At 39.2% G+C, this 24782-nt stretch overlaps 1 protein-coding gene across 9 annotated transcripts in view; it reads left to right on the top strand.

The window, feature by feature from the left end:
* The window catches only part of VPS13C (vacuolar protein sorting 13 homolog C), a 185107-nt gene that overhangs the window by 28211 nt on the left and 132114 nt on the right, over positions 1–24782 (top strand). For 7 of the 9 annotated variants that reach the window (XR_008626968.1, XR_008626967.1, XR_008626965.1 and 4 more), the window contains exons 7-18: positions 8296–8352; positions 8623–8732; positions 9400–9459; positions 11633–11692; positions 12873–12953; positions 13932–13989; positions 15235–15362; positions 16999–17105; positions 17616–17787; positions 18514–18576; positions 20515–20641; positions 21575–21669. Coding sequence is in view for 5 of the 9 variants with exons in the window: in XM_055118552.1 (XP_054974527.1) it covers positions 8296–8352; positions 8623–8732; positions 9400–9459; positions 11633–11692; positions 12873–12953; positions 13932–13989; positions 15235–15362; positions 16999–17105; positions 17616–17787; positions 18514–18576; positions 20515–20641; positions 21575–21669 (1118 nt within the window). In the remaining 4 variants the exon portion in view is untranslated. The remainder of the gene's footprint in view (positions 1–8295; positions 8353–8622; positions 8733–9399; positions 9460–11632; positions 11693–12872; positions 12954–13931; positions 13990–15234; positions 15363–16998; positions 17106–17615; positions 17788–18513; positions 18577–20514; positions 20642–21574; positions 21670–24782) is intronic. The other 2 variants (XM_055118553.1, XM_004602633.2) reach the window with 1 other exon arrangement.

Below are 24782 nucleotides of genomic sequence, written 5' to 3'. Positions count from 1 at the left end.
AAAAGCAGTTTGATCTATCAAACAGATTTTCTGTAACTTTTTAGGAACTTGTAATAATGGACTGGAGCAATAGCACAGCAGGTAGGGCATTTGCCTTGCACGCGGCCGACCCAGGTTCAATCCCTCTGTCCCTCTCAGAGAGTTCGGCAAGCTACTGAGAGTATCCCGCCTGCACCACAGAGCCTGGCAAGCTACCTGTGGCGTATTTGATATGCCCAAAACAGTAACAACAAGTCTCACAGTGGAGACGTTACTGGTGCCCGCTTGAGCAAATTGATGAACAACGGGATGACAGTGCTACAGTGCTATAGTTGTAATAATGTGGTCAAGCTTGCCCTTTATTTTGATTAAATAGCAAAGCCTGTCTGTTATCTCCAAATTTAAACTAACATCATAAGAAGGGAGTTGCTTGTTTTGACAAAGTTTTATTGAGAAAAACAAATCTGATTGACAGCCGTGTGGTTTTCTCATGCAAAGCTTTGCCACACCCACTATACATGACAAGTCATGGCCTATCACCCATCCATGGATGCCTCTCCCGATTTCCACTTGCGCCTCCTCTGGTGTCCCCCACTCTTTGTTTTATCTGCTTGGTTTCTTCAGAATGCTACAGAAGAGTGAAATAATACACAGATTTTACTTCTTCTGTTCATTGGCTGCACTGGGCCAGACTCCCTGACACTTTCTCCCTACTTGCAGATGGGAAGGTTCCATGTCTTGTTTTCATGACCGAGTAGGTTGCTGTTGGGTGTAGAACCACTGTCTTCTTTACCCAGTCACAGCAGAAGGACTCTGCACCTAGAAGCAAGCGTCTTCCGTGGCAGCTTAGCTGTGGAAGAAGAAATCCGAACAGCATCTTTCACAGCACCGTGCTTGATCCCTCGGGCAGAACTCTTCCTCCAGCCACCCTGCTTCTTCACTGCGGGGCTGTGGCCATCCACCTTCCAGCTCCTGTGTTGAACATAGAGAATGGGGGCAGTCGTGGATAACAGTCCAGTTCTGTAGTTACCAGTTAGTGGCAGCACATTCTGATCCTGCTCTGAGTGATCTGTTTCCAACGCCCACTCCCATCCCACAAAATCATGGGCAGCACAGCAGCAAAACCATGAAATGCCACCAAATGGCAGTCCGTGGAAAGGGAAACCAATTGGTTTCTGAATTCCCTCCCTCTGTACCAAGGCTGCATTCGCCCAAATCAAATGTGAGGCCCAGAATGTGGGTGATTCTGAACAAGAAGAGTCAGTTTTGTTGGTCGTGTCTCATCATTTGGCTGGCACTTGATGTGTGCTTTTTGATGGTCTTGTCTGTTCAGCGTCTCATTTGATGTCTCCTTAAGAGTGGCTCTCAAGTGTGGCTCTCACAGAATGACGCTGATTTTCATCAAGCCACTAGCACTGACTCTTACTGCTGCTGTCTGTGCTGCTGTCGCAGTGCGTGAGGTGAGACTCATGTGGCCTTTATACCAATGCGGTCAGTGGCACCAGGGTGTGCTGGTGCTTGCACCATGGGTCCCTGCCAGCCGTCACAGTCAGAACCAAAATGAACCAGATGGGGAAGCAGGTCTCTGTTCTGTTTGGCCCTGTTGGTGGTGCTGCGGACTGAACTCGGGGCTTCTGCGACATGTGAAGCTTGTGCTCTGCTATGAGCCCAATCCTGGCAGCAAAGCACCAGTCTTAGAACAATGCCCTTCAGAAAGTAGGCAGGTTTAATTTTAATAAACTTCGCTACTGAATTCTCTTTAATTCTTTGGGTGGCAAGAGTTAAGTTTGTATAAAGTGCTGAAGTAGGCTATTCATCTCATGGGAAAATGCTTGTGCAGCTGCTTAAGTTATCAGCTGAACTAGTGACTCTTTTTATGGGAATCCATTGTTTGTTTAGACAAATGACAAACTATTTCAGATTTTGGTGTTTGCGCAATAAAACATTGGCTAAAGCAACAGTGTTTGTTGTCAGAGATAAAATGTGAACTTTTGAGCAAAAATGAGAATTTTGGAACTTTATTTGGCACCTTGAGCTTGGCAGCATCTCAGTGAAGCTCCTTGTTTTCTTTCTGATGAAATTAGTGAGTGCTACCAAGAAAATACTTTTATTTAAAAAATACAAAACAACTCAACATATGGGTGCCCTGCATAATAATTAAGTGAGCTAACAATTCTGTTACCAGCGCATGATAAAAATTTATTCATGTGTAAAATAATTCATTTAAAGGTAAGGGTAGATTTGGGCTGGAGAGATGGATAGTACAGGGGGTAGGTGCTTGCCTTGTATGCAGCTAATTTGGGCTTGATCCCTGGTACTCCATATGGTTCCCCAAGCTGGGCGGTAGTGCAGAGACAGGGTTCAGCCTTGAGCACAAATAAAACCCAAGCAAAAAAAAATAGGGTAAAGGCATAATGATCCATTTTAGTTCAGGTAAAAACAATTTCTGATTTGAAATTTTAAGAGACAACTAAAGTTTTGGCATTTATTTATGATATGGGAGAAGCAATGATAGTGGCCTTTCCTTTTTCAACATTGTATCTATAGTGAGTGAGATTTTCTGCGTACACTTTAGTCAGAACAGAATAGCTCACTTTATTATGCCAGGCGCAAAGGAGATTATAAGAATGTATACTCTCTCAAACTACACTTTTCTACTTGGAAAGAGAATTATTTTTTATAATCATACATTATTTGTGTTATCAGGTAGTGGTTTACTGATTCTCAGTGATTGAAACATTTTTCTGAATTCTCGGTTTTCATTTTAAATATAAATATCAGTAGTTCAGTACTAGCCCTCCAGCTCTGTTCATGTGCAGTCATTCGTGTACCTGCTGTGCTCCAGGACCCAGAAGGCTGGCTGCCCGGATTATTTTTGGCACTTGCAGGGCACCAGGGATTTGAGCTTGTGGCCGTCTATTGCTACTGCCATTACTCTGGGCTCTACAAGAAGCCCTTCAAAATTCTCAAGTTTTAAGTGTGTTTAAAGGGACCCTAAAACCATGATCTGAGAACTGCTTTAGAGAGTAAGAACTATGACTTTCAACTAATCAGAGGGCTTTGAAACTGGAAAGATAAGGGGTTAGGTAAAAGGGGTGTGTTATGTTGGGGCTGATGACAGTGGCTTGACCTGTCTCTATGGTCTGCCTGGATGGCGTGGTCTCAAGGCAGGCCACGGTTTCTTTCTAGTGTTTTGTTTATTTGTTTGTTTTTTGGTCACTCTTATTCTGGCTCTGCACTCAGGGAAGACTTCTGGTGGGCTTGAGGGACCATGTGGGGAGCTGGTGATTGAACCCAGGTTGGCTGCCTACAAAGCAAATGTCCTACTTACTCTACTATTGCTCCTGCCCCATTTCTTGTATCTTTTCAGATGCTACTGCTTTTGAGGGTGCATCATTTTTCTGAATATTGGGTTTACAAATGAAAAATGTTCAGGCCAGGAACAGAGAGGTACTAGTTACAACCAGATTCTTTTTTTTGTATTTGTTGAATAGCTTTTTTCTGAAACTCCTTTTTTTTTTTTTTTTGCTTTTTGGGTCACACCAGGCGATGCACAGGGGTTATTCCTGGCAGTGCTCAGGGGACCATATGGGATGCTGGGAATCAAACTCGGGTTGGCCACGTGCAAGGCAAATGCCCTACCCGCTGTGTTATCACTCCAGCCCCCTGAAACTCCTTTTTTAAAAGTTCTTATAGGCCCAGGTTTGGTTCTTGGGTTTCACCATGTGAGAAAGATTTGCTTAGCATATAAAGAAAAAACAAATTAAAAATTTCAAGCTAAATTCCATATGCATTCTTCCAAGAAGACAAAACATTAGAGTTCTGCATTGCAGAGTCTAGATGAGGACTTTTGGAATCAATTGAATAACTGTCATGTGCATCTCAAATGTTAGGATACTTCCTGTTCTAAAGAAGAGTCCTATCTGTTGACAGGGCACTTGTGCAGCACTTAACTATTAAATACGGGGTCATAATGCTTAATGGACATCTGTAAGGTGCAGGGGAAGTCAGCTTAGCTCTTCCTGGGGAGCTGTAAAGGGGCTTCACAAAGTCATGCTGAGTCTGAAATCTCGAAATCCCTGATGGGTTTTCCTGATCAGTAACCTCAAGGAGGGCTTTTCAGACACAGAGAATGACACTTTCAGAGACTTTTAAGTACTACAGAGCGATGCCTTGTTTTGGAAGGCTTGAGTTATGTTTTTCTGGAGTGCAACAGTGAACCAGGGCACAGGACACCTGACACAGGGACCAGAGGAGGGAGGGGCCGCCGTGTCCTTCAAGACTTAAGCAGTCTGTTTGCTGGCTACAGAGAATCGTTGAGAGAATTTTAAGCAGAGGATTAGTGGACCATCACTACTCTCTTGGAACTTTTGGCTTGGTTAGCAGCAGTGCGTAGTCAGTGGTGGTCAGAGTGAGGGCCACGTTGAGACCATAGTTCCCTGGACTTCATGTAGCTCAACAAGAAAAGCCCTTTGCAGTGAGGGTGTGTTGCCTTGTGCTGAGACTGCTGGGTCTGTGACAGCTGAGGAAAAGGGACTCATTGGATGCTGGTGGGAATGTCAAGTGGCCTAGCCTTTCTGGAAAACAATATGGACATTCCTCAGAAAACTAGGGATTGAGCTTCCATAAGACCCATCAATTCCACTTCTGGGCATCTACCTGCCTATCCCTGAACCCAAAAACTACTTAACAAAAGACATCTATGCTCTTGTATTTACTGCAGCACTATTCACAATAGCACAAATCTGGAGACAACCCAGGTGTCCAAGAACAGATCAATGATCAGTAAACTATGGTACCTACACTCAGCTGTAGGAAAGATGGACTCACGCGATGTTGCTATGCAGGAGAATCTGGAAAGTATTGTGCTGAGCAAAGGACGATAGGGACCACAGGAGAGGGACAGGCATAGAATAATCTTCTTCAAGTGTGAGATATAAAGAAACCTAGTGACTAACAAATGTCCAAAGGCAACAGGATCTGAGAACTCAGAATCTGAAAAAGAACAGAACCCAAGGAGCTTCAGTAAAAAGCTTACCCTGGAGGGAGGACCACGAGGGGCTGGGGAACACTGGGACAGTGGTGGGGGGAAGCGGACACTTTGGTGGAGGGTGTGGTGCTGGGATGATTCATGCAAGAAGCCCTACCACTTACAGTATTGGACCATGGTGCCTAATTTTTTTTTTTAAAGCTGAGTCTGAAAGTGGAGTGGGAGCATATTTAAAATAGACTGGAAGGAAGGCACCAGCCAGACACTTAAAAACTAAGTGACTGAGCCCTCCAACTTGCATGCTGAGGATTGTTGAGAATAAGGTATGAGATCCCTTGAGTGCTCAGGCACTCTAGGTGGTATTTGTTGTTTTTTTCCATGAAATGATTCAGACTGAGAAGGGAAGCACTCTCTCTCTCTCTCTCTCTCTCTCTCTCTCTCTCTCTCTCTCTCTCTCTCTCTCTCTCATAATCCAATCGCTGTGAGAAACATAGTTACAAAGTTGTTCAGGATTGGGTTTCAGCCATACAATGTTCCATCACCCGTTTCTTAACCAGGCTATACTTCCTACTACCAATGTCCGTTCCTTCCCACCCCTCTCCCCCAGCCCACCTCTATGGCAGGCACTTTTCTTTTTTTTTAATTGCTTTTTGGGTCACACCCGGTGATGCACAGGTGTTACTCCTGGCTCTTGCACTCAGGAATTACTCCTGGCGGTGCTTGGGGACCATGTGGGATTCTGGGAATCGAACCCGGGTCAGCTGCATACAAGGCAAATGCCCTACCCATGTGCTATTGCTCCAGCCACAACACTTCTCTTTTTTTGAGGAAGGAAGTTCTAGACTTTTTGGTTTGCCTGATTTAAATGTCTGGTTAAAGAAACTCTGGTACATCTACACAATGGAATACTATGTAGCTGTCAGAAAACATGAAGTCATGAAATTTGCATATAAATGGATCAACATGGAAAGTATCATGTTGAGTGAAATGAGTCAGAAAGAAAGAGACAGACATAGAAAGATTGCACTCATATGTGGAATATAATGTAACTGAGAAGTACAAGTTGGCAACGATGCAACTTCTGGCAGATATCTCTCTGGACTTAGTTACTAAAATACTAAATTACAGAAACCCAAAACTGAGAGGCCGCTAAGTGTGGTCACTCGACCTCATACCTCTTCATCCTCAGCAATGGAAAACAAATTATCTAATGCTTCCTTTTCAGCAGGTCTGACTTTAGGGGAGAGACTCTCCAAACAATAATAGTGAGTTTTGTTGAAATATTGTATGCAATCAAAGTGAAAGTAAAGTGAAATTTATTAGTTACACAGGCGGGGGGGGGGCTTAGGGTGGGGGGGCTAGGGGCGTGGGGGGGTTAGGGGTGTGAGGGGGTGGGGTGGAGCTATACTGGGATTCTTGGTGGTGGAATATGAGCACTGGTGAAGGGATGGGTATTCGAGCATTGTATAACTGAGATTTAAACCTGAAAACTTTGTAACTTTCCACATGGTGACTCAATAAAATATTTAAAAAAATAAAAAAATAAAAATAAAAAAAAATAAAAAAAATAAATGTCTGGAAAAGAAATCTCTTGTCCTCTGAGGTTACTATGAGAGAACTTCAGAGGGCTTTGTGAAATGTGCCAAGCAAACTGCATCTATTAAATCTGCAGGGTTGTATGAAGCAGCTGATTTCATAAAACCCACTGTTGTGAGGGCTTACATTCAGTTACCTCCCAAGAGATAATTTTGGAGAACATAGAGCATAAATCTTGGGAATAGAATTTTCTACGTGCTTACAATGCTTAATAAATGCTTGGCAAGTAGTGACAGCTTTATTTATTTATTTATTTATTTATTTTTATTGAATCACCATGCACTACAATAACAAAATTGAATTTCAGTCATACAATGATTGAACACCCATCCCTCCACCAGTGCACATTTTCCACCACCAATGTCCCCGGTATCCCCTCCCCACTCCACCTCTTCCCTTGCCGCTATGGCAGACAATTGCCCTCTTACTCTCTCTCTACTTATGGGTATTATGGTTTGCAATACAGATTACAGATACTGAGAGGTCATCATGTTTGGTCCTTTATCTACTTTCAGCACAATCGCCCATCCCAAGAGATCCCTCCAACTATCATTGACTTAGTGATCCCTTCTCTATCCCAGGTACTTTCTCTCCCAGCTCATAGGACAGGCATCCAAACATGGAGCAACATTTCTGGCCCTTTTCTCTACTGTTCTTGGTCTTTAGTCTCATATTACAATATTTTATATTCCACAAATGAGTGCAATCATTCTGTGTCTTTCCCTCTCTTTCTGACTTATTTCACTTAGCTTGACACTCACCATGGCCATCCACTTATAAGCAAATTTCATGACTTTATCTTTCCTAACAGCCACATAGTATTCCATTTTGTAGATGTACCAAAGTTTCTTTAACCAGTAGTGACAGCTTTAAAGCAAAAGAAAAAAAAAAAGAGAGAAAAAGGAAAAAAAATCTTAAAATCCTTTAATAGTGGCATGTTGGAATAAGAAAGGTTTTACAGATTGGACTGCCTCCCACTTATTTGGTTGTTTAGATAGATGCCCTTTATTTGCAGTCATTGAGCTTATAACTCAAGGTCATCAGTCATCAGCATAGTTTGGGTGATGATTTTTATATAGCTGCTCTCAAGTGTAAAGAAAAGAACCTGAATGATGGTTGGTGTTTGGTAGGCAGCTAAATGATAGGTGATGACTTGGGTATGTAGTTATTAGCTAAGCCCATGAAGTGAGGTGGCACCATATAAAAGATGATGAGACTTTAAAGGAAATATTAACATGACTGAAGTGTAGATTTCAAAGTGCACTTTTTGCTTTTTTTGTATTCTTTCTTATGTCATGGAAGATTTTTCTTTTTGAAGTGTAACATTCAGAGGAAGTCATCCATTGACAGCCTTACCATGCATTTCATTTGTGTTCCTGTCTCCCTTTCACATACTTATCAGAACTGTTCTCTCAAAGGTTTACATAAACTATCATTACATTTCCAATATTTTGATAACATTGACGTTGTGAAAGTCACAATTAGTATAAAGGAATTAGTCTAAATATTTGCCCAATTTTTGTTTAATTGCTCCTGCCATGTTGTTCTTGGATAAAAGGAGGTTATTTTTCTAGACTAAGGATGATTAAATAGCATGTTAATTTAGATTAAATAAGGTGAATTGCACCAGTATTTGCTGTTAGGAGGAAATCTCTTGTTTTCTTTTCTGTCCTTTAGTCTGCTAACTTGAATTTTATCCTTTTCTCACTTAAAATGCTTCCACTGAGAAGGACGTAAACGTAAAAAGCACAAAAAACATTTTAAGAAACGTTTTAAAGGCTCAAAAGGTAGGTGAAGTAGTTTTTATGCCATGTGTTGTTTATACACATTGCCACTTGATTTCTGTCTTTGATGGCAAAATAAATGTTAGATAACATTGTAATTAAAAAATTAAGTTCTAAGTTGGTAATGCATATTAAAATCTACATTAAGTCTAAACCCAACAAGAGCACTAGACAAGGTGCCATCTTCCTAAGTAGTGTCTTAACTCTCACTCACTTGGATATGAGAAATGTGAGAATTTTAACTCTTAATCTTTCATTTTTATGTTTTTGTAGATAAACCAAAAGAAGTCAAAAAGGATACATTTTTGGAAAAATTGGCAACTCAAGTAATTAAAAATGTACAAGTAAAGATCACAGATATTCACATTAAATATGAAGATGATGTAAGTTATTTCATTTTACTTGGTTTATTTTGATAATTGTGTTCTTTAGTACTCTTGTTTTGTCTATACATAAATTATATACCCAATTTTAAACCTAAAATAACAAGAAAAAAAATGAAAATAAAATAATTTAATGGTAATACACCCGGTTGGAGATGCTGGTAGCTACCCATGTCCTCTCCCCACAAAACTTGTTGTTGGTGTTATTATCTGCAACACTTTGTTTTTCTGTGAGAAACATTTTTAGTGACATATATAAAGAGACTCCCCCCCATCTATACAAGAATCGATTTTAAAGTTGCTATTTTCAGTAGTACTAATGCTGTGGTTTGACATGTACACGAAACATTCCACTGGCACCCCCTCCCACAGGGTCCCCGCTCTCCAGTTCCCGTCCTTGGTGGTCTAGGTCCTCGACCATTTTTCAGGCTCGCTTGTTTTCTCAGTGTTTTCTTAATCCTATGAGAAAAAATTCATATCATGGGGAAAACCTAATATTAGAACGTGCCTACAAAATAGGAAAAGTAGGGATAATCTGTGCCCTGTTTTGTCTCTCTCACAGTCCATTTGGGTTGTATGCTTTATTGTAAGCTCACTGCACTGTTACTCTGAAGAGAGATGTGAGTTACTGTCAGTGATTTTAACATCACCTTTTCTTCCTCCACAGGTCACCGACCCACAGCGACCTCTTTCATTTGGTGTCACATTGAGAGAGTTTAGTCTTTTGGTAATGTGGGCCTTATTTAAACTTTCTTTGTATCCTGTAATATATAACGCTCATCACAAGATAACTAAGAAATTGTCTAAAGCTCTTGTGGCAAATGGCTACTACACTTTCATGTATGGTTTGCTTACAACTTTTTTAGAAGTTTGAAATTTATAGTGATGCTATTATCCTTTAATAACTTTTTTCTTTGGCACATAATATCAATGTAAAATATTTCAAAAGAATCAAAAAGTTTATCTTAAGCTGGGAAAATGTAAGGGAAGATTAGTTGTATTCTAATGATCACTTGTGGGATAATATCTCACTCATTTTCTATGGAACTTTCAGATAGCTTATCCATATATATTTGTGTATGCATGTGTATTTTGTATTGAGATAATTATGAGATAACTTATTATAAGGTAGTTTACTCTTCTTTTTAAAGTTTTAAGGAGAGACACTATATATATTTGGGCTGGGCATTTATTTTTTGTATGGTTGACTTAGTGGTTGGAAACTTGGAAGTCAAGAGTCGTGATCAGTAAGTCACAGTGGGGTGTGTTTCAGTGGTGTTTAGTGATATGGAGTGGCCTGAGTGTGAAAGCAGAGGAAGAGTGAAAATAGAGGAGCAGATTGCCAGGGGAGCAGAAAAGGACTCGGCTGATTCCACAGGGCACTGATACATGGGGAACCTGAGAGATGGATCTCTCTCAAGGGTTCGAGCACATCCACTATCTGGGTGAGGGCTGAATTTGACCCAGCATCCTAGGTCCCTCTCCTTTCTCTCTGTTGGGTGTGGCCCCACTGGCCCCCCCACTCAGCTGTGGCCTGAGCACCTCCAGACTTCACACAACCAGGAGGGATCTGAATCCTCAAGTACCGACTCTGGCTGTGCCCTTTGGAAAAAAGATAATATCACATGTATATTGGAGAGCAGAGGTCTCTGTCCGCCCAACATCAGCTTCGGTTATGAGATTTCAATGTTCTAATGAAATAGCAGCACATAGGCTTCAGATATCTCGAAGAGTGGGCAACCTTTTTTTTCCACCAAGGATCACTTGGACATTTATGATAATGTGAGCAGACAGGCTGCAGGAAGCACTTGTGTCTGTCCCGACGTGCCCCATAGCTGGCCAGTGACTTCGGGTCTGCTCTGGCCCATGGACTGGCGGTCACTCAGCTTGTATTTGATCCTTCTCACCTCTCACCTGGATCCCACCCTCCTCATGTCTTCAGGAGACTTTCCCCTCATGTTGGTTCTTCCCCTCTCCTCCTCTCCTCCTCTTCTTCTGCCTTCTTTGGACAATTTCTTTTCCTCCCTAAATCTTCACGATTTGCTATCGCTGTCTCCCCCCTTTAATGAAGTCTGCAAACACATTTAAATCTCTCCTATACAACAACCCAGGCTGCACATTTAAATTTAACCTCTTTTGACTCTCTGCTAGTTCAGCTAATGGCTGCTTTTTCTTTTTCTTTCTCTCAAACTTTGGAGAGAGTTTTCTCTCTGCTCTCTCTGTTTCCTCAAGTCCCGCTGAATGCTGCTTCTTGTCTGCTCACCTGTTATGAGACTGGGACTAAACTTCAGCTCATCAGTAGTACCCGCTGTTAAATGAGTCTGTGTCAGTTTTTTTAAAGGAATCTTTTAGCTTTGATTTTTTTTTTTTTCAATTTTGGGTTACTTCTGGTGCTGCTCAGGGCTTACTTCTGGCTCTGCACTTAGGGATCACTCCTGGAGGGGCTCAGTAGACCACATGTGGTGCTGTGATCCAACCTGGGTTTGCTGCATGCATGCCAAGCACCTACCCACTGTACTATCATTCTGGTTCCCTTTTGGCAGTTCTGACTGTGCTGACTTTCTTCTATTATGTTAATGCTGTGATTTTTTTTATAGTTTGCATTAATTGATTTTTTTAAAATGAACATGGGCATTCTTCAATAGCTCAGTTGCTTCTATGGTTTTGGCATAGTAATTTAAGACCTATTTTCTCCATGAATTAATTTAGTTAAATTAGACAGTGACAGTGACAGCATCTCCTTAATTTTATTTTCACTCTTGCTTTGACTTCATCATTTAAATAAAGAAACATAGAGCTAGCATTAGCTAGTATTAGCTTCTTTTCTAAGCAATGCAGATATTAGTATGCAATATTAGTGTACTATTTTATGTGTAATGTTTATTTTCATTTTTTTCTAGACTACAAATGAACATTGGACCCCATGTATATTAAATGAAACAGAAAAAATTATATACAAGGTATTAGAGTATATTAAAACGTTTGTTTTATTTTCCACAAAAATATTTTGGGGGAATAAAAAGAAACTTTGATGGAGTAAAACGTGCGTTGGAATGTGATCTGGGGTCTGAAAGATAGTGCAGCTTGTAAGGTGTTTTCCTTGTACGCAGCTGGCCTGGTTTCAATCTCTGGCACCACATACGGTGTTGAGAGTTCGGCCAGGAGTGATTCCTGAGCACAGAGCCAGAAGAAAGTCCTGAGCATTGCCAGGTGTGACGCCAAAACAGACAAAACCAAAAAACATCTGGGATCTAGAATCTGGGGATATGACTCAGTGGCAAAGCATGTGCCTTTTAAGCATGAAACCTGGGTTTGATCCCCAGCACTGAGAAACAGTAAAAGAAGTCTGGGGTCTAGCTTTGATTCTACCACTTACTGTGTGTTCTATAAATCTTTATTTTGAGGCTCAATTTCTTCACCTCACAGTTTAAGAAACTGGACAAATAAGTTTCCAAACTTTTTTAAAAAAACGGAGCTTTAGGCACTTTAAGATATTAGATGTGTAGAAAAATATTCTCTGGTCAAGTAAGATTGGCGATTGAAATATTGAGATGTATATAGTTTAAAAGGTATGTTTTCTTTTGCTTTAAACCAGGGAACTGCACAATGCTTTATGCAAGAGGGAGGTTTGGTAGACAGCTTTTCCCACCTTTCAAATTCTAGACAGGGATTATGTGTTCATAAATCAGCAAAGCATTTTAAGATTAAGTACTAAATTTTTAGTATTTCATAACTAAATGAATAGATCCTTTGGAGGTAATATTCCTAGATGCAAAACTCAATAAGTGCTAAGTTGGCAATACAGTCTAAGTGACATGCACATATTTCTCTCCATTTTTTTCATAGTTTTGGTTTGTTTTCTGATCACACCCACAGATAATCAAGACTTACTTCTGGCTCTACACTCAGGGGTCACTCTTATTGGGGCTTGGGGACCATATGGTATGCCAGGTATTGAACCCAGGTTGGCCACATGCAAGGCAAGCACCCTATCTGATGTATGTCTTCTCCAGCCCCATTTTTGCATTATTTTCTTTCTCTTAAAACTTCACAGTGGCAGTTGGATAATTTGGAGCAATGGGCTTTACAATAACCTTTCAGTGTACTAGTTGCCTGACATTCTTTATTCTTCTTTTGTAGCTCATACGACTTGATAGTCTGAGTGCCTACTGGAATGTGAATTGCTGCATGTCCTACGAGGGACCCAGGGAGCAGATCTTGGTAATTTCAGCTTACATTCAGGAGCCGAAGAGGTTCTTGAGGAGGACTATGTGTGGTTTAGTTCACTCCTGTGTATCTGTAACTGAGGTGGTTGTGAAGGGAGGACCCAGCTCAGCGGCATCCTCAGCCCTGGCCTGAGTGAGGGCCAGGTTCCAGCCCTGCCATCACCAAGGCATGGGAGAGATGACAGGCATAGGTTTTCAGTGCTTCTCCATGATGCAGTGCATTCGCCCTCATCTTTAAGAATGGCACTTTTGTGTTTAAAAAGTCTCTGTGAAATCATCCACTTGCCACTAAGATGAGAACCTGTGTTTTGAAGTTACAGCCAAATTTTTGTCTTTTTTAAACTCTCACTTTGATGATGTTGTACTTGGTTTATGATGTTTGCTATGAGGATGATGTTTTGAAGTGTATTGTAAAGAAAGTGTTAACCTTCCATCTAAAGAATATGCCCTTAGGTGGGGGTGATTTCCTTCACAGTGAAAGAGTGATTTGAATCTTCGATGCTATGCCCAGTATTGTTATGTTTATTTACTTCTTAGGATAAAGGAAGAATTGAGGAATTTTCTGAACTGAATTCATTCCAAGATCATGTTTCTTCTCAGAAAGCTAATGTAATGCTTTGTCTTAGGCAAGAAAGTGGTTGAGATCTCAATTCATATATATTTAATAATGTATACATTTTATATATATTATACCACACATACTCTCACAAAAATATATGTACGTACATATGTATATATGTATGTATATGAGATGAACACAATATTATATTACTTCTAGGTACTTTGAAACATTTTATATTTTGTTTTATTCTAAGGAAATAAGTCTATAAATAATATTGATTGTGTTCTTATGGACTACTAATTATAAAGAGAGGGATAATATACTCATTAAGGAAACTACTTTTTTAAATATAGGCTGAATATCTGTATGTTTTCTTTTTATATTCTCATATATTCCAACTTTTTTTTTTAGGATCGGCTGAAAAGTGAAATTCTTAAGAGTGGCAGTGTATCTCCAGATCATCAATATAGTAAGTAATGTCAAAAGTTAATGCCATGCTGGGGTGGGCCACATGCAAGGTTAGTGCCTGAACTCTGTACTATCTCTCTAGCACGGTTGTCCTTTCATGACTTCTGTGTTGGAAATTTATCCCTTGTACAAATAAAATTTAACTTCAATGAAAAAAAAAGTTAATGCCATGTTATAGTTAAAGTTAATGCATGATTTTGCAAGTAATAATATACTTCTGTGTTTAGCATGACAAAGAGAAAATATAAATTTTATGACTTAGTTTTATGATATAGCTTTTAGAATTGCCATATACGTATTTTTCAGTTAACCGTCTTTATATGAGAGTTCACATCTTTTCTTTATATGCATACATTCCTCTGTTTAGTGATAGGAGTTTTTAGAAACGTCTACTCTGTAAAAGCATTCATGAAAGAACTAGTTGCAGAAAAATCTGCAACTTCATTCTTATACATATTCTAAGTAAATTAATCTTTTCAAATAATCTCATGCAAATTTTAAATTGCATAAGATATCAGAGTTGAAGTAATGGTAGCTAACATTGCTTAAGTCTTTGAGCCTCCCTGGAGTGTGTGAGGCTGTCCATGGCTCTCAGAGCTGAGCACTGTGTGAGGGCTGCTGCCCCCAGGGCCGCTGACGCCTTAGCCCCTGCCTGAGCTCTCCAGCCCCGTCTCTACACTTTCCATCTTATGTCGTAGTCAAGATTTGTCATCTTTCTTTTGTCTTCCTAGTTTACCTTTTTACTTTATTTCTCAATTCCAAGCACATTTTCTTTCCTTAATATTATGTACATGATGATCATTTTGGCAATTGTAAACTAGGAAACAATTTATGTTCTGGTTAATATGAACATAAATCAATTATGCTTCTGAATTCTAGCAGTAATTAGGATAGGAGTTAATCAAATTTTGCTTCCTACCTTGTATTAGTATTTTTAATGTATATTGAAGTCATTAAATGCCGTGTAGTCAGGTGGAGAAATATAATTTTGTACAATTTGTGAATAATCAAGAATAGATTATATATGTTTTGTATATTTCTTACTTTGAGAATTAGGATTCCAGTTTTTACTTTGAAGATTCTAATTTAACCATTGAGCTTGATTGTTGGCATCACGTAGACAAGTAGATGCTTAAATTTTTTTTTACATAGTTGTGATTGTTTTAGAGTAACTGTTGTCATAATTGCTTAAAATTGCTTAAAGTAAGGATTAAAACATATCTTTTATCTTGCCGTGTGATATAAGTTTTTCAGCCAATATCAGCCTCTGCAAAACTCTTCATGAATCCTAACGCGGAAACAGAGCTCAGAACCCCGAAGCTTGATGGGAACATAGAAGTACAGAATATTGCCATCGAGCTGACCAAGCCTCAGGTATGATTAGGACAGGCACTGCTGGCTTTGTGTAATCTAAATCTGAATTTGAATCTCAATTGCGTTTATCATTTGTCCAGTGCTTTGGTGGATCTTTGGTTTGTTATGTTAAGACTTGATTCTTAAAGATATGTATGTGCACACATACATAGATAGCTATATAGATAGATGAATATTTTAAAGAAAAGATGCCATATACTTAAGAAAGCTTTCTTCATATATATTTTTTTCCTTACTGGTTGAAAAAAATCTTACTAAATTGTAACAAATGACATTATTTTGTTTAATTATTGGTATAGATAATATATATAGTTTATTTTTCCTGCCTCAGTTTTTAATAGCATGCAGCTTTTATTAAATACTGTCTACTTAAGTTTTAGATCAGCTGTGTTGGGAAATTTTCTTGCATTTGTTTCTCAAGTTTGGTTATGTATCCAGGGATGTTGGAGAGCAGACTTGGAGAGCTAGATGTTGAAGGGAGACAGAGGATGTAGATAAATTTATTGTTTAGTTCACTGCAGTGCTATAAAAATGAAGTGAGAGTGGTATATATAATCTAAAATTTCCCAGGAACTACTTTAGCAAAGCAAAGAGAAAAGATAAGGTCAGCAATGCTTCATTTAGCCTACCACATTCAGACTGTTATTGCAACATTCAGATCTTTCAACAGAATGTTATTTCAACATCTTACTTTTAAAATGAAGACCTTTTTGGCCAACTTTTCCCCTTAAACCTTCAAAATGTCTAAAATTTTTTAAGTGAAGAATTGCTGCCTGGTAAACTTTAGTAGAGCTGTGTTAAGAAATAGCCAGAGTAGTCCCCTTTTTTCCTTATACTCACACTGTGTATATGCATGTATGTGGGTATGTGTGTAATGTGTGCATGTGTGTGTTTTCTTCTACTCCAGCACTTTATCAGGCACATAGTGTTGCTGTTTTGGTGGTAGACTGATTAAGTAGCGTTATCTTGCTATAGTTATGCAGTCCTTTTGGGAATAGTTTGAAGATCGGTTCATACAAAGCTACTGCTGCAATGCTTTTTCTAGAGGAAAGCAGGTTACTTTAGGGAAAAAAAAATTAGGGTCCATTCAAGTTTTTCACCCTTTCTAGTAATTTCTAGTACATTTATGTTCCACCATATCTGAAAAGAGGGTCCTTGTTCTTATTGGAGGTGTGCCAGTGGGATAAGCAGCACTTTTTCCTTGTTGCATGGGCCAGGGAGAGCGTTCAGAGGGCTGGGATTTGTTGTGGTGTGCTCGAGGCCCCAGGTTTGACTTCAGGCCCCACCTGGCCCTTCCTGACTGACACCCAGTGCTGCTGGAGATCGTCAGGGGTGAGGGGAGTGGAATGGGCTTCAAGCACTGACCTCCACACCTCAGGGGCCAGCATTCAAGTGTCCCATTGGCAGCAGTAGGTGGCAGCAGTAGGTGGAGAGTCTCGGGTGTGGCCCTAGCCCTCTGGAACACCCGGTAAGGGATCGGGGAGCTGCGTCTCACGGGTGACACTTTGCGTCCGGTCAGCCTTGTTGAGTTTGCTCACGCCCGAGAACCTGGGGTCCCTTTAGACTGAAAATGTGAAACTTGAGAGTCATTCGTGTATGCAGTGGAGTAAAAGTAATGTTTTTCTTCTTTTAATAGTACTTAAGTATGATCGATCTTTTGGAGTCAGTGGATTATATGGTTAGAAACGCCCCTTACAGAAAATACAAGCCTTATTTACCACTTCACAATAATGGTCGACAGTGGTAAGTTGAACTTTTTTTTTTTTTAAAAAAAAGAAAACCATAAAGTCAGGGAGTCTCTGAGTCCATACCTTTAATCCATGTGATGATGCACCTTTGTTTTCAATGCACAAAAGATGGGTATTTTAAAATGTCCTCCTTCTTTTAAACTCCTCTTCCTAGGTTATTCCCAAGTTCTTAACTTCACACTTGGGTTTTCAGTGTTTGTCTGCCTCTCAGTCATCTGCTGGGAAGCAGAGCTGTACTCACAGCCGACTACTTCGAATTTCACAAAGCATGTTACTTTGTTCCTTTCTGTGCACTTTGGCTATTTTTTTCCCAGTGTGGGTTTCTTATCTTGTCATCTGTTTAAATTCTGGGGAATTGAGTTCTTACTGTTGAACTTCTGTTTAAAAAAAAAAATCAGAGCAGGGAGTATGAACAAAAAATGTGCAGTATAGATTTATACCTTCAAAGGTTTTTTTTCTTACAACCTGTTTATTCATATATACCATAATAGAATGTGATTTGCAGGTGGAAATATGCCATTGATTCTGTTCTTGAAGTTCATATAAGAAGATATACACGGATGTGGTCGTGGAGTAATATAAAAAAACACAGACAGTTGCTCAAGAATTATAAAAGTACCTACAAAAACAAGCTGACTCAGGCAAAGCTTTCAGAAGAAACTCAGAAACAAATTCAGGTATATTTTGCTTATATTTGTAAATACAGTTGTTTGTTAACTTATCCTTTAGTGCTGATTTGTTTGCATTTCATCTGAATTAAAAATAAATTTTGAACGAGGGAAAGTGGTTTTTGAGCAAATTTTATAGGAGTATTTTTTTCTTCCTGTTTTATTGCGTCTTTATGGAAAGTTCCCCATCTTTATGGTAGGTGACAGAAAGTCACACTGGGACAGGCACGTGGCTCCTGTTGTCCTGGCTGTGTCCTGCTGCAGCCACCCAGAGGGTGTGAGGCTTGTGGTTCTGAGCTGGCTCTCAGCACCCCCGACTCTTGTGCCTAAGCATCAGATAGCCTCTTTGATTGTTTTTAAATGTTCCCTCTGGGTACCCAGACTGTGGGGCATCAGGTTGTCTTGGCATATTGAGTTCTGAAGATGGGGCTCAGGGCTTGACCCTCCCTCTTGCTGCCTCTTGAGTCACTGAGCTCCCTTCTGTTTCTTTTCTCACTGTGGTTCCCTGTCAGAGTTCCCTGGGACAGTAGGGTCATCTGGCTGTGGATTCCAGGCACTTTTCTAGCAAGATCTTTAGCCACCAATACACCTTCTGGGTCCCTCTTGCAGTTCCCGAGTTTGAACTCAAGACTCTGTGCTTAGCCACTGAGCCTCCTTCCTGGACCCAAGAGAAAACCTTTGAAAACAAAATTATTGAGCATTTTCCTCATCGAAATATTTCTCTTTGTGTTATAGGATTTGGAGAAGAATCTAGATGTTTTTAACATAATTTTAGCCAGGCAACAAGCACAAGTGGAGGTAATTATCTTTATTAACTGGTTTTCTGTTGTAAAACATAGAGGTGGGGTTTATAAAGTGGGAAGTTGGAACTGTAATTCTATTATTAAAATGTATCTTACCAGCATTATTTAAAAAATTTTTTTTGTAATTAAAAAAATATTTGGGGACAGGTTTAGGCCAAACCGGAAATCCTCAGGGTATACTGTAGACTCTGTCCCCAGGTTTCATGATTTTAAAGATTTATGTCTATTAGGAACTGTATGCAAAACTCCACTTATTTTTGGAAACCACTTTAAAATTGATTTTCTTTTCTTATTTTCTTTTGAATTTTTTTTTTTTTTGGTCACACCCGGCAATGCACAGGGGTTACTCCTGGCTTTGCACTCAGGAATTACTCCTGGCGGTGCTCAGGGGACCATATGGGATGTTGGGATTCGAACCCGGGTTGGCCGCGTGCAAGGCAAACTACCTACCCACTATGCTATTGCTCCAGCCCCTTTCTTTTTAATTTTGATTGTCTCCTAGTAACGTTTAAAATTCTATTATTTCTCAAAAAAAAAGAAAAAAAAGATAAAATTCTATTATTTCTGGATAGATGGAATTAGTTCCATTTTAAAATGACCGCAAAGCTTATAACAAAGAGAGCACTTATAATATAATATTACATCTAAATATGAAGTAAACTTAAAATATTAATACCTAGGAATAGATTTGCTGTTTCTGAAGCTTTGCATTCATTAACATTTTAAAGTAGAAAGTTCAGTGTTAAGTATGAAAACGCTTAACTTTTTCTTAATATAGTGTTCTGGGAACGGTTAATTCTGAGAAAGGTTCTAATACTGCCTTTGATTTATATCAGGAAATTGAAGCACAGAGAGGCTAAACAAATTGTCTGAATTCCATTGACTATGAAATTGGCAAAAGGACAGTAATCTCTGCCGAAAGAAGTTAACTTTATCATAAATGAGAACTTTGATCTTGTCTGTTTCTTTATTTTTGTCTCAACATATCATAGATGACTGAGAACATTTGGTACTTATTTCTTAAGTAATAGATAGCTTTGCTTCCCTTAGTTTCAATTCCAGTTGTGTTTTTGAAGTAGATAGCAGAGGATGAATTCAAAAGGATTTTTTCTCAATCTTTTATAAGTTTTGATAGTACCCCACACCTGTATGGGAACTAAAAATAAGTCTCTAGATACAAAAATGAATAAAATGAGAACTTAATTCATGTATAGTTTTTGTCCATTTTATTTCTGAGTGGTACTCAGGAGTCATGCAGTGCAAGGGATAGACCTGGCCCTCAGCCCTGTGTGCTGCTGTCTCTGGCCCATACACTTGCTAACATCTGTAGGATGTCTGCCTTTTTTTTTTTTTTTGCTGTTTTTGGATCATACCTGGCGATGCTCAGGTGTGACTCTGTACTCAGGAGTTACTCCTGGTGGTGCTTGGGGAACCATATGGGATGCTGGGGATCAAACCCGGGTTGGCTGCATGCAAGGCAAATACCCTACTTGCTGTGCTATTGCTCCAGCCCCTGATGTCTGCTTTTTTTGTTTTCTTTTTTCTTTTTGGGTCACACCTGGCGATGCACAGGAGTTACTCCTGGCTCTGCACTCAGGAATGACTCCTGGCGGTGCTCAGGGGACCATATGGGATGCTGGGAATCCAACCCAGGTCGACCGTGTGCAAGGCAAACGCCTTACCCGCTGTGCTATTGCTCCAGACCCCCGTCCCCACCCCATGTCTGCTTTTTTAAAAGAACACTGACCTAACTGTGCAGGGAACTACCATTAATCAAACCTGTTCTGACTATCGAACCGGTCCTTCCTACATGTTCCCTTCTCCCCCCTCTCTCTCTGCAGCTCCACCACACACACACTAAGGCATGTGCTTCTACTCTGCAGCCATAACCTCTGCCCCTGGTTTAAAATTCTTTACATTTTTATTTTTTCAGGTGATACGATCTGGGCAAAAATTACGAAAAAAATCAACTGACACAAGTGAGAAACGTGGCTGGTTTAGTGGATTTTGGGGAAAGAAGGAATCTAAGAAAAAAGATGAGGAATCTTTGATACCTGAAAGTGAGTTCCAAGTCAGATCATTTGTTGTACACGGAGAAGGAAAAATGATATGCATTTTATTTATTTATTTATTTATTTATATAGGTTTTGTGTCTGTCATTTGTTTTTCCTTTATTTGAACATTTTTTTTTTTTTGGTTTTTGGGTCACACCTGGCGATGCACAGGGGTTACTCCTGGCTCTGCACTCAGGAATTACTCCTGGCGGTGCTCAGGGGACCATATGGGATGCTGGGATTTGAACCCGGGTCGGCCGCATGCAAGGCAAACGCCCTACCCGCTGTGCTATCACTCCAGCCCCTGAACATTTTTTTTAATTTAAAATTTTTTAAAAAATTTTTATTTTATTTTATTTATTTATTTTTAATGATTTACTATGAGATACAGTTACAGATTTGTAAACTTTTGTGCTTACATTTCAGTCATACAATGTTCGAGCTTGCATTATATTTTAGACAGTAGAATTTTATTTCATGATGCTTTACAGATAAAGGCGACTCAGTGTAATATATAAACAGATACATCAGGTTGGAATATTTTTGTGTTTAAAATAAAAAAAACTTTTGGAGAAGAACATTTTGTGAAATTTGAAAGTTTAATTTCAGAAGTCTTAAGGTTTATCTATCCTCATTATGGTTACTTGGATATTTTGTTAGATGTCATTTAAAAAGACATAAGGAATTCTAAAATCTATACATGAGGCTTAACTTCCCCTACTGGTGCAGGGATTCCTGCTTTTTTCTGACTTCAGCGAGCATGTCTCTAACTAGTGTTAACTCGTGAAGAAGTTCAGTGGCGGAATTGTTGGTTTTTACTTTAGCTGTTGTGCCTGTGGATTTTAGGACACTCGTTAGTTTGGTTATATTTGTTCTTTTCAGTTGTCTCTTTGCAATGGAAATAGTTTCTTAAAATATTATTATTCTTTTTCTTTGCAGCTATTGATGACCTTATGACTTCAGAGGAGAAAGATAAGCTCTTCACGGCTATTGGCTATAGTGAGAGTACCCATAATCTGACTTTACCCAAGGAGGTAAATATTTAGGTTGTCTAAGAGATATTTTTTCCCATTTTACTGTTTTATTTAGATTTGAATTTAAAACATTAATTTTTTATGGTTCCAAATTTTACTTCTTATTTACTTTTTATTGATTGAAGTACTGAGTTACAATATTGCTAATGTTGGTTTTCAGTGTACCTAATTTCTATACTACAGTAAGCAATTTGATTTTTAATAAAACTGATAAAAATTTGTTATTATTTGTTATAACTTTACTATTACTGTCTCAGACAAGCCTTATTAGTTGAACCACCCACTTTAGATTTAGCAATTTTCCTTTTTATAAGAGTAATTTGGGGCGGACAGATGGCGTGTGTGGGAGGTCCTATGTAGAGAAATCATCTGAGTTTCTGGGGACTAAACTCATACACAGGTCAACCCAGTAAGACCAGCATCACCCCTATACTCTCTCTTCAACCCATTATTCTGTTTCTTTGATGTACGCATTTAGTTTTAGAAAATTTAGAATTGCTTTTGTTGTACCATTTAAGTTTTGTTATGTTCTGTTTCCATTTTTATTGGTATTAATTTTTAGTTGCCTTTTGCTTTATTCTTTATCCTTTTCTTTAGAAGTGTATTGTTTTAGGGTCCAGAGAAATAGTCCAGGGGATAAGGTGCTTGCCTTGCATGTGATTGACCCTCAAGCTTGCCAGGACTGATCCCTGAGCAAAGAACCAAGAGTCAGCCCTAAACACTGCTGGTTGTGATCCCAAAGAAACAAAGTAAACAAAAAAGAAGTGTGTTGTTTAATTGCTATGTATTTGTGAATTTTTCAGCTTCCTATTACTGATTTCTATTATCAGTCCATTGTAGTTGCAAAGGGTACTTGTTATAGTCTGTATCTTCATGAGTTTTTGTAGCATTTTTGGAGTTCTTACATATTGTGTATCTTAGGACATATCCCTTGTGGGTTTGAGAAGAATGTTTATTCTGCTTCTGCTTGTCGGCTGGGCCCACTTGTCCTGTATCATTCAGATCTGTTGATTCCTTGCTGATTATCTGGATGACCTGTGTTGGAAGTGGACTCTTGAGGTTCCCAGCTAATACTCTGTTGTATTTAGTTTTCTTTCAGGGATGCTTTAATTCTTTAAACATTTAGGTATCCAAAGTGTGTATTAATATTTACAATTGTTACATCTTGATAGATTGATATTTTAACAATTCTGTATTTAATAATTCTTTCTATCTTTTTTGACTATTTCTAACTGAAGTCTGTTCTGCCTGATAATTGTTGAGAGCTGCTTTTTCTGTTTGCCCGAGTATCTGTTCTTTCAGAACACTGCTTTTTCTATTTGCTTGAAATATCTTTACTGTTACCTCATTTTCAGTCTTCTTATAACCTTAAAACTAATAGGAATTATTTTTTTGGCACATGTGATTGGATCTTGATTTTTTTTGGTTTGTGTTTTCATTTTTTTAAAAAAATCAGTTTTCCATTCTGAATTTTTGATTGGAGATTTAGTTCTTTTTTTAAAAAAAAATTTATTAGTGAATCACTGTGAGGTACAGTTACAAACTTAGGAACTTCCGTGTTTGCATTTCAGTCATATAGTGATCGTTTACCCATCCCTCCACCAGTGCCCATTCTCCTCCACCAATGTTCCCGGTATCCTCTCTCCACCCTCACCACATCCCCTGCAACCCCACCCTGCCTCTGCAGCAGGGCATTCCCTTTTGTTCTCTCTCCTCTTGGGTGTTGTAGTTTGCAATAGAGGTATTGAGTGGCCTTCATGTTCAGTCTGTTGTCTACTTTCAGCTTGCATCTTTCAACCTGAACGGGTCCTCCCAACATCCTCTACTTGGTGATCCCTTCTCTATCTCAGCTGCCTTTTCCTCTAGCATGTGAGGCCAGTTTCCAAGCTGCGGGGCAGACCTCCTGGTCCTTATCTCTACTACTTTTGGATGTTAATCTTCCTCTCTGTTACTTTATATTCCACAGATGAGTGCTATCTTTCTGTGTCTCTTTTTTTCTGACTCATTTCAGTTAACATGATACTTTCCATGTTGATCTACTTATATGCAAATTTCATGACTTCATCTTTCCTAACAGCTGCTTAGTGTTCCATTGTGTTGATGTACCAAAGTTTCTTTATTCAGTCATCTGTTTTGGGGCACTCCAGTTTTTTCCAGTTTTTGGCTATTGTAAACAGTGCTGCAATAAACATACAAATGCAGATGTCATTTCTACTATATCTTTTTGCCTCTCCAGGATATATTCCCAGGAGTGGTATTGCTGGGTCAAATGGGAGCCGAATTTCTAATATTTTGAGAATTGTCCATATTGTTTTCCAAAAGGGCTGAACCAGTTGGCATTCCCACCATCATTGAAGGAGAGTCCCTTTATCCCCACATCCGCGCCAACACCGGTTGCTTTTGTTCATTTGGATGTGAGCCAGTCTCTGTGGTGTGAAATGATATTTCATTGTTGTTTTCATCTGCATCTCCCATAGGATTAGTGATGTAGAGCATTTTCTCATGTGTCTTTTAGCCATTCGGATTTCTTCTTTGAGAAAATTTCTGTTCATTTCCACCCCCTATTTTCTGATGGGGTTGGATGTTTTCTTCTTGTAGAGTTCAACCAGTGCCTTATATATCCTTGATATCAACCCCTTATCAACTGGGTATTGGGTGAATATCCTTTCCCATTCTGTAGATTGTCTTTGCATTTTGGTCACTGTTTCTTTTGAGGTGCAAAAGCTTCTTAGTTTAAGGTAGTCCCATTTGTTTATCTCTGTTTTCACTTGCTTGGCCAATGGCGTGTCATCTTTTAAAATACCTTTAGCTTCTGTATTGTGGGGGGTTTTGCCAACCTTGTCTTCCATGTACCTTATGGATTCTAGTCTGATGTTGAGATCTTTAATCCACTGTCACCTGAGTTTTGTACATGGTGTTAGGTAGAGATCTGAGCCCATTTTTTTTGCATGTAGCTGTCCAGTTTTGCCCGCACTATTTGTTAAAGAGGCTTTCCTTGCTCTAATTCACATTTCTTGCTCTTTTATCAAAGATTAGATGATCATATATTTGAGGATGTGTGTCAGGATATTCAACCCCGATTCATTAGTCTGCAGCTCTGCCTTTGTTCCAGT

The sequence above is a fragment of the Sorex araneus genome, chromosome 10 (assembly GCF_027595985.1).
Source record: "Sorex araneus isolate mSorAra2 chromosome 10, mSorAra2.pri, whole genome shotgun sequence".
Lineage (NCBI taxonomy): Eukaryota > Metazoa > Chordata > Mammalia > Eulipotyphla > Soricidae > Sorex > Sorex araneus.
This window is presented reverse-complemented; position numbering and strand designations above follow the sequence as displayed.